Here is a 10,564-nt window from a genome sequence, read left to right on the forward strand (position 1 = left end):
CCAAGAAACTACAAACTAAACGGAGGTGACCAAGGTTAATTGATTGTCAATTGTTCAATTCCCTCCTGGCCACCTGCCGCACATTTATTTTAATTAGGCAAGCAGGTAGGTCTAATCTCCCAGCCCTGCCATCCAATTAAACAAATTAAACCCGTTATTATTTACAAACCAACCCAAAACATATTTTATTTAGAAACCCAAAGCAAAACGTACTATTTACAGGGGCAGGCCTCAGTCTTGCCATAAAAGACATATGCTGTCTGGCCATTGACGGTCAAGATATTGCCGGGTAGTGAAGTTTCAAACTGTTAAGCCTGTGTGGTCGTATTAACCATTGCGAATTTAACTTTTCAGCATCTTGCTTCCCTTCCATTTTAATCTATCTGAATGTTCTGTGCTCATTTACTGTGTGGTGGTGCCCTGCAGTGCTCTGATTAGTGTTTGTTTTATGATTGCTTATATTTGATAACACAGTCATTTCTCATTAATATGAATTTCAAGGGACCAGCAAATAAATGTGTATTATCAGGAGCCTAAATGCATACTGTCAGTTTCTACTGAAGTTACAGAAACACTGAAATCAGTTTTCAATTACAGAACCAAGAAAGTATTATACATTTTAAAGTATTGTGCATTTTATTGAAAATACAGTTGGGAGCGAACTTTTGCAAATGAACTGCATTTGCAATCTGCATGCCCCATTCTAATCAAGGGCAATTTGAAGCCAGTAAAGGCAGAGCAAATCTGAAATGCTGACGACTTGCATCCACAGTTTGCTGTTCATAGCCGAGGACCATGTAGAAAATGTGTAGTATCAGGAAACTGGTCCCAAGTGCGTTTTCAAGGAGACTTGACTGTGGTGTGTGTGCTTCTCCTCTCCCCCAGGGCACTGTGAGAGATGCCGTGGGGATTTTCCCCCAGACCTTTGTGAAGGTGATCAAGCCACTGCCGGAGAAGGTTTTGGACTTGGAGGAGAATGAGGGAAGGAAACAGCTGAACTGTCTGCGCTGTTACTACTATGACAGAGGGACCCCGCAGAGCAGGTGAGGCTGCGAGTATTCACTACCATGACACAGGGACCCCACAGAGCAGGTGAGGCAGTGAGTATTTACTACCATGACACAGGGACCCCACAGAGCAGGTGAGGCAGTGAGTATTCACTACCATGACACAGGGACCCCACAGAGCAGGTGAGGCAGTGAGTATTCACTACCATGACACAGGGACCCCACAGAGAGAAAGATTATCAAATTCCATCTTCACACTATGATGGAAACAGTTCCACATCTTCAGAACAGCCAGGTTAACAGGATCGTGAGAGCGTGAACTGTAGCCAGTGCCAGGCCTTTTTTTACCGGAGCACTTGGATAGAGAGGTACTAAAAACCTTAAACACAAAACAAAATCTGCCATGTGAATTATACAGGACATCTAATGTGTGTTCAGGCTGATGCAGCAAACTGGTAGCAGTCACTAACTGTAGTCTTTAAACTTTAAAATGATAATAAAACAGATCTGACCTTCACAAAGTTTTCAGATTGTTTCGTTTAGAAGTTGTGATGTCTAGTATGTTTACGCCTGTGGGAGGACTTGTCTCTTGAACCTGTATGTGATCAAAGCTGCTCATCTGCCTGGCAGGTTGTGTCACAAGCAGGACGTTCGAGACGACTCTTTCATAGCGATCAGCTCGCCTAGCAGTACTGGTCAGTGGTCTTCGTGGTGCGAGTAGCAGGTGTATTAATGTGTGCGTGTCCATTCAGTAGAATTTCTTCTTCTGCGTTAATGAGAGTAATACTCACCCCTGACGGAAATCAATCCGCATAATCTAGCAGCCAGATGTTTCATTGAGCGAGAAAACTGCGCCATCAGCAGATTTCGGCAGCTCTGTTAATGAAACGAACGGGCCAGCACTAATTTATTCTGCAAGCACCGTCACAGGACTGCATGAATGAAATCTCTTTCACTGAAATCCCACTGCACTCCCTGTCTATAACACTGCTGCTGATCTGCCCTTACGAGGAGTAGAGGAGCAATGAGTAACTCATTCCCCGATTCGGACAGGCAATAATCAATAGCTGATGCTTTGAAGCAAAAAGGAAACAAATGTGTAGGCTCTTCACACACAGCTTCAGACACAGTTGATAAGATGCATGTTATTATGGATAGTTTCAAAACATTTGTGTAATGAGCAGTGCTGTGCGATACGTTGCCATTGCAAATTCTGTCCCCTGAGATGAGATGATGTTAAAAGCTCTGATTCCACGAATGCAGCCCTCTTTTGCATTGTGGTGCGCACGGTTACTGGTTCCTGCTCTGCTGACCCCTGTTACATTTACTCCAGTCTTGAATTAACTCCCATTTTTAAAAAATGAAAATTCGACATATGCATGTGCTAGCTATGTAATATATAATGAATTAAATCCATTGTAGCTGCCCTGTACTTGTGCTACCATTGTAGTGTAATACAGAGCCATTGCAGTGCCGCTGTCTGCCTGTCTCTCATTGAAGATCATTGAAGGTATAGTGAGCACACTGTAGTCCCATTCTACCAGCCTCACCCCATTGCAGCTGCCCTATACTTGTGCTACCATTGTAGTGTAATACAGAGCCATTGCAGTGCCGCTGTCTGCCTGTCTCTCATTGAAGATCATTGAGGGTATAGTGAGCACACTGTGGTCCCATTCTACCAGCCTCACCCCATTGCAGCTGCCCTATACTTGTACTACCATTTCCCATTAGTATAATACAGGCCCATTGTAGTGCCATTATCTGTCTGCCATTGAATATCATTTGGGAATGTCTACTAGTACAGAATGTTACTTATTTTGTTCTTAGTTTTACACTTCAGTACCTTTTTTTATTTCGGGTAACTTGGAAAGCCTAAGTCTCAGTGTAACCCCAGTGTATGACAGCATCCCTCAGAAGTGCCTGTATTTGAATGGTGTGCTGCTTTGTCTTGCAGAGATATCTGTGTGGAAGAAGAACTGTCGATCCAGCCCTCCTACAACGACCTGCTGACTCGAATGAGGTACCAACGCACACACACACACGCACACGCGCACACACACAGCACATTAGCAAGGCCAGTTCGCACTTTTGCCTTGCTCTGTTTTCTTCCCCTTTTCTTCATTCTGTATCAGTGTAGAAGTATAATAATACACTTAATGTGAAAATACACGGGCAGATTTTACAGTAGGCTTTCACTTAAGACACGTTTTAGAAGATGATATGAAGGGAGGCTGCAGTACAGTTTTCAATTACATTTCTATAACACTCAATTTCAATATTCATTTTGTATATATTGTACTTTGTTATATGTTCAGAATGATGTTAACTCAGTGCTTTATTCATTTGAAAAATAATTGATTTGTTTGTTACGTTGAAAATGTTCATCACAGGTTTGGTTCGTAGCAGTAACGTTAGTACAGTCAACTTGTCTTGTTTTACAATCCTCTACGGGGCAGATGACTGGTGCACTGTGTTCACTGCAATTGAGAACATCTTAAAACCTAACATGCAGTCTACCTGGAAGAGCTCGATTCATTGCAATTGAAACTAGCCAGCCCTCTACCATTAGTACTGTCCTCCGTACTGACCACAGGATCAGCCCCAGTTAGGACGCTGCTCATAGGTCATTGCAATTAATCGTGTCTGCCTGCAGGGTAGGCTGCAGGCTCGGTTCTGTTGCCCTGAAGGGCTCAGGAAGAGTTTTACAGAGTTCACTGCGCTTCTCAGGAAGTCTTTAAAAAGATCTAGAGGTTGGCACCTACCCCCACAAAAAACAAAACATAACAAGCTGCTGTATTTCGGTGAGAATTCAATAGAAAAGCAACAGCTGAAGTGAGATTGATTCTTGTAGCTATTGCTGGAAATACACGCTTCCTTTTTTGACACCCAGCAGTGCAGTGAAGGGGATCGTATTTAATTAGCTGATTGGCCAATTGTCCAGCCAGTCGGTATAGGGATCTTATTAAGGTGGGGATCAGTCTATCTCCAGCAGAAATAGGCTCAGTATAATATCATAAATCTGTTTTGCACTTCTGTTAGCTGCAGAGGTCTCAAAGTGCAGATTTGCCATTCTTTACCAGACCTCCCTTTGCTTTACAATGCTCCCCTATGCGTTACCAGACCTCTCTGTGCTTTACAATGCTTACCTGTGCTTTACAATGCTTCCCTGTGCTTTACCAGACCTCCCTGTGCTTTACAATGCTTCCCTATGCTTTACCAGACCTCTTTGTGCTTTACAATGCTTCCCTATGCTTTACCAGACCTCTCTGTGCTTTACCACCAGACCTCTCTGTGCTTTACAATGCTTCCCTATGCTTTACCAGACCTCTTTGTGCTTTACAATGCTTCCCTATGCTTTACCAGACCTCTCTGTGCTTTACAATGCTTCCCTATGCTTTACCAGACCTCTCTGTGCTTTACAATGCTTCCCTATGCTTTACCAGACCTCTCTGTGCTTTACAATGCTTCCCTATGCTTTACCAGACCTCTCTGTGCTTTACAATGCTTCCCTGTGCTTTACCAGACCTCTCTGTGCTTTACAATGCTTCCCTATGCTTTACCAGACCTCTCTGTGCTTTACAATGCTTCCCTATGCTTTACCAGACCTCTCTGTGCTTTACAATGCTTCCCTATGCTTTACCAGACCTCTCTGTGCTTTACAATGCTTCCCTATGCTTTACCAGACCTCTCTGTGCTTTACAATGCTTCCCTATGCTTTACCAGACCTCTCTGTGCTTTACAATGCTTCCCTATGCTTTACCAGACCTCTCTGTGCTTTACAATGCTTCCCTATGCTTTACCAGACCTCTCTGCACTTTACAATGCTACATATGCTTTAGCTTTCACTGTGCTTTATTACAATTTGCTGCTGTTTTAGTTTGGGAAACTTTTTATAAGAGAAACTGTTGAAGGTATGGGCATATGCTCCAGATGACCAAGGAAGTGCAACAGTATCTGAAAGTATAGCTTGTAAATAGAGATTTCTTTACCTAGTGTAGTACCAGACATCATTCATAAGAACATAAGAAAGTTTACAAACGAGAGGAGGCCATTCGGCCCATCCTGCTCGTTTGGTTGTCAGTAGCTTATTGATCCCAGAATCTAATCAAGCAGCTTCTTGAAGGATCCCAGGTTGTCGGCTTCAACAACATTACTGGGGAGTTGGTTCCACAACTGGTAAGATGCTAGGTATTATTGTGTTATCTACACTGTCCCTCGGCACTCACCAGCACGTTTACCCTGTAGGGAGCTGTTTCACAACGAACACCTCGCTTTGAACTATCGGGACCCGGAAGGGGACATGATTCGAATTCTGGACGACCAGGATGTAGAACTCATGGTGTCGGAGTGCAAAAGTCAAAGTGCAGCAAAAAGGCCGGCCAACCAGTTTCCATGGGAACTCCACGTGACGCAAATCGACGACTTTTCTGTTTACAACACAGAACCGTGAAGCAGTTACCAGTTTTGGAAACCGGACGCAATATAGGACTGTAGGACTGTTCTATGATTCTACATTGAGATTAAATGTAATCCTTCATTTTGTTTTTAAGTATTTTTAACAGATAAATAGCTGTTGATTACAGGAGTGCTGTTTTAAGTAAACTAATGTTTTGTCTTGTGCATTGAAGAAGCACCCTAGCCCAAACATGTGTCTGCTTGACTGATTAAGTTATGGAATTTTTTATTTTCTGCAGAAAGCTGCTGATAAGTGCAAAAATTAAGGATTTATACAAGTTTCCCCTCGTAAAAGCATAGCAAAGTATAAAAAGGCACAGTGATGGTAAAGCATAGGGAAGCATTGTAAAGCATGTTAAAAATAAGCCATGATAAACTAACCCTTATAAAAGTTTTCCCTAGCCAAAGCATAGCAGAGTGTAATAAAGCATAGTGAAAGCACGGTAAAGCATAGGCAGACATTGTAAAGACCAGTGAGGTATGGTAAAGCTGATTTTAAAAAAGGTAAACCATGGTAAAGTGCAGTAGAGTAAATGCAGTTTAGCCATGGGAAAAGCATGGAAAAACTGTAAAGTTACTGCAAAAATACTGTGGGAAAATTTTATAAGGGCAATACTGCATCTCAATAGATAATTTGTTATGAATTTTATTGTCAGTTAAATTAAATAACTTGCACTGCAAAAATAAGATGGAACTATTGTCATATTTACATAAAATGCATTATGTATTGAATGAACAGTGAGAAGTAATAATGTATTTTAATACTGAAAAATCGGCATGCAAATTTTCCAAACAATGCAAATCTGATGTGTTCTAACTTGACTGGTAATAAACTGTAAATTGTTAACATTTGTCATACTTATTTTTTTTTTTTTTTATTTGCTAAACGATTACCGCAGAATTGTGCAAGCCCCAGATCGAGAATTTCACTGGAAGGCTTCATTATCAGATTGCCGTGCAATGCAATCGCCGGCAGTCAGAGCAGATGTCAGAACCTGATTGTTTACTCTGTTGTAGATTTTTGTGTTTTGTGTGTGCCCTGTTCACTGCGTTTGTTAGTACAGTCAAACCCACTGATTATCATCACATTGAACTGTGGCGATAATAATTCAGTGGAAGCAAGATCCTGATAATATCATGTTGGTTAATATCACACTCTGCTTAATGTTAGGGAAATGTAACAGTCGTACAATTGACTTCCACCCAACTTAGCAGCACTTCAAAATGCCACATCAGCTGTTCTGTATTTTGACACATTCTGTACACACTGTAGTTGTTGTGGTCACATGTCCGCCCAGCTGGACTTGTTGAGATCAGGAGTCTGTGTTCAGTGTTTCTTTTGACCATTGCATGTTTAAATGAAAAAGTCTCGGAAGCTAGAAGATTTAAACACACCTACAAAGGCTGAAATAATTGCCCTATCCAGGAACAGAGAGGCTGTCGCTTGCACCTGCAAAGATTCTTCAAAACAGGAATGCTATTTTGAGAGCCTATCACAGCTGCTAAGTAGCTTCTGCTGCTAAAAGAGCTTACGGGAAAGTACAGGAACAGAACTTCAGCTGGTTTTAGCGTGTGCTCGGTCGTTTAGTTTCCTAGGTTAGTGATGAAGTTCTGATAATCTTGATTCAGCTTATTGTCACAATGTATGCTGAGTCCCTTTCAAGTGTGATGTGAAACAGGTTTCACCGCACTTCAGTGTACTATCAAAAGTATCATTGGACATGCACACTTATAATCCCATCCAAGATTTGTCTTTTGACTGCCGAAACATGCATATATGCTTGACAGATAGGGGAGAGACTCCTGTACCTGTCAAAGTAATTGCAGCTAACAAAATAGTTCAGTTTTCTCCACCAAGCACATACGCACGTTATAGGTCTCGAATGTGGAGTTTTGAAATAAACACATGTTTTAGCAAAACAAAATTATATATATATATATATATATATATATATATATATATATATATATATATATATATATATATATATATATAAACATGGTACCTGGTAATGAAGCAGTTTAAAGAAATGTAAGTCATTATTTTAGACTGGCTTTACTTTCTGGGTCACCCCATTTACTGTCTTCTTTCCAGTTGATTTCTCCCCTCATTTCTCAAGAATCATTAAACACAATCAGACGGCAGTAACAGACTTCGAATACGTGTTTGAAAAAAAACGTGTATCTTTCAAAACTGCACCTTTGAGACCTATGTTCGTTAGCTTCGATTGTCGATTTGCCTTTTTAAAACTGCAATCATTTTTTTAAAGTGTAAATTAAATTCATTAAGAGTATGGTACTCGGCCAAGAGGTCAGAGTTACAGTTCAGATAGTGTTTTTTTTTTTTTTTTTTTTTTTGCTGCCTTTCTATTGACAAACTTGCAGGAAGTGGCAGCTCGAATGATAAATTTGCATGCGGTATAACTGGTGCAGGCAGCTGTACCAACACCAGCTGACTTCACAACTGCTTGTTATGGAAATTGTAGAAGCCTAGAGACACTCTATACATTTCCACCTGGTGTTTTGCAAGTTAATCATTAATAAACCTGACTTAAAAAATACAATTGTATCGCATAGTAAAAACACAGCGCAGTGTAAAATCACAGTGAAAGAAAGTGTGGCAAAGCACAGAGAAGATAATGAACCGGCCCCTTCAAAAAGTTTACAGCAGTATCCCAGGTAATGAGGCCCCTTCAAAAAGTTTACAGCAGTATCCCAGGTAAAGGCAAAAAGTGTGACAAAGCACAGAGAAGATAATGAACCGGCCCAAAGCACAGAGAAGATAATGAACCGGCCCCTTCAAAAAGTTTACAGCAGTATCCCAGGTAAAGGCAAGTAAAGTGTGGCAAAGCACAGAGAAGATAATGAACCGGCCCCTTCAAAAAGTTTACAGCAGTATCCCAGGTAAAGGCAAGTAAAGTGTGGCAAAGCACAGAGAAGATAATGAACCGGCCCCTTCAAAAAGTTTACAGCAGTATCCCAGGTAAAGGCAAGTAAAGTGTGGCAAAGCACAGAGAAGATAATGAACCGGCCCCTTCAAAAAGTTTACAGCAGTATCCCAGGTAAAGGCAAGTAAAGTGTGGCAAAGCACAGAGAAGATAATGAGCCGGCCCCTTCAAAAAGTTTACAGCAGTATCACAGGTAAAGGCAAGTAAAGTGTGGCAAAGCACAGAGAAGATAATGAACCGGCCCCTTCAAAAAGTTTACAGCAGTATCCCAGGTAAAGGCAAGTAAAGTGTGGCAAAGCACAGAGAAGATAATGAACCGGCCCCTTCAAAAAGTTTACAGCAGTATCCCAGGTAAAGGCAAGTAAAGTGTGGCAAAGCACAGAGAAGATAATGAACCGGCCCCTTCAAAAAGTTTACAGCAGTATCCCAGGTAAAGGCAAGTAAAGTGTGGCAAAGCACAGAGAAGATAATGAACCGGCCCCTTCAAAAAGTTTACAGCAGTATCCCAGGTAAAGGCAAGTAAAGTGTGGCAAAGCACAGAGAAGATAATGAACCGGCCCCTTCAAAAAGTTTACAGCAGTATCCCAGGTAAAGGCAAGTAAAGTGTGGCAAAGCACAGAGAAGATAATGAACCGGCCCCTTCAAAAAGTTTACAGCAGTATCCCAGGTAAAGGCAAGTAAAGTGTGGCAAAGCACAGAGAAGATAATGAACCGGCCCCTTCAAAAAGTTTACAGCAGTATCACAGGTAAAGGCAAGTAAAGTGTGGCAAAGCACAGAGAAGATAATGAACCGGCCCCTTCAAAAAGTTTACAGCAGTATCCCAGGTAAAGGCAGTAAAGTGTGGCAAAGCACAGAGAAGATATCCCAGGTAAAGGCAAGTAAAGTGTGGCAAAGCACAGAGAAGATAATGAACCGGCCCCTTCAAAAAGTTTACAGCAGTATCCCAGGTAAAGGCAAGTAAAGTGTGGCAAAGCACAGAGAAGATAATGAACCGGCCCCTTCAAAAAGTTTACAGCAGTATCCCAGGTAAAGGCAAGTAAAGTGTGGCAAAGCACAGAGAAGATAATGAACCGGCCCCTTCAAAAAGTTTACAGCAGTATCCCAGGTAAAGGCAAGTAAAGTGTGGCAAAGCACAGAGAAGATAATGAACCGGCCCCTTCAAAAAGTTTACAGCAGTATCCCAGGTAAAGGCAAGTAAAGTGTGGCAAAGCACAGAGAAGATAATGAACCGGCCCCTTCAAAAAGTTTACAGCAGTATCCCAGGTAAAGGCAAGTAAAGTGTGGCAAAGCACAGAGAAGATAATGAACCGGCCCCTTCAAAAAGTTTACAGCAGTATCACAGGTAAAGGCAAGTAAAGTGTGGCAAAGCACAGAGAAGATAAAAAAGTTTACAGCAGTATCCCAGGTAAAGGCAAGTAAAGTGTGGCAAAGCACAGAGAAGATAATGAACCGGCCCCTTCAAAAAGTTTACAGCAGTATCCCAGGTAAAGGCAAGTAAAGTGTGGCAAAGCAAAGTAAGAAAAAATAACTGCAGAACGCAAGATAAGGAAACTACGATGTTCTGAAGTGTTGTTTAAAGCGGTCAGAGGTAGTGACGTTGCTTTTGTATTATTACACACTTCATACGATAATGCCCCTTCAAAAAGTACGCAGATCAGGTAAAGGCAAGTAAGTGTGGCAAAAGCACAGAGAAGAATGCACGGCCCCTTCAAAAAGTTTAAGCGTATCCCAGGTAAAGGCAAGTAACGTGTGGGCAAAGCAAAGTAAGAAAAATAAATGCAGAAAACGCACGATAAGGAGAAACTACGATGTTCTGAAGTGTTGTTTAAAGCGGTCAGAGGTAGTGACGTTGCTTTTGTATTATTACACACTTCATACGATAATGCCAACCAATAATTAGCGAGCGAGCAAGGGGTCCTAACAAGTACACAAATGCAACACCCTGGTCGTTGTGCATTTAGTAATATGTACAAAAAAGATTAATGTAAAGCGGAAAGCTCCGTTACAACAGCTCTCCGTCGCAGAAACCTTAGCAGCTCCTGTTTTCCCGAGGCGTTAGTAAAGGCAGCTGCGTTATAGGAAGCCGCTCCTTCAAAATCCCCCTCATCAAAAAAGGGGAACTGTTGACGTTTAAGAGGAAGCGTGTAGCCGAG

At 41.6% G+C, this 10,564-nt stretch overlaps 1 protein-coding gene and 1 long non-coding RNA gene across 2 annotated transcripts; both read left to right on the plus strand.

The window, feature by feature from the left end:
• The first annotated feature begins 789 nt into the window (after nt 1–789).
• Nucleotides 790–5,824, plus strand: LOC121309338 (neutrophil cytosol factor 4-like). Its single transcript, XM_041242215.1, has 3 exons — nt 790–1,043; nt 2,962–3,027; nt 5,253–5,824. Exons 1-3 carry the CDS (start codon nt 805–807, stop codon nt 5,455–5,457), a joined length of 510 nt encoding a protein of 169 aa, XP_041098149.1. The 5' UTR covers nt 790–804; the 3' UTR covers nt 5,458–5,824.
• Nucleotides 5,825–8,100: 2,276 nt separating this feature from the next.
• Nucleotides 8,101–9,912, plus strand: LOC121309337. The gene is made up of 3 exons (XR_005948633.1): nt 8,101–8,141; nt 9,280–9,437; nt 9,817–9,912. It is a non-coding gene; the product is annotated as an uncharacterized LOC121309337 (long non-coding RNA).
• Nucleotides 9,913–10,564: the final 652 nt, after the last annotated feature.

Source organism: Polyodon spathula, unplaced genomic scaffold (genome assembly GCF_017654505.1).
Source record: "Polyodon spathula isolate WHYD16114869_AA unplaced genomic scaffold, ASM1765450v1 scaffolds_1216, whole genome shotgun sequence".
Taxonomy (NCBI): domain Eukaryota; kingdom Metazoa; phylum Chordata; class Actinopteri; order Acipenseriformes; family Polyodontidae; genus Polyodon; species Polyodon spathula.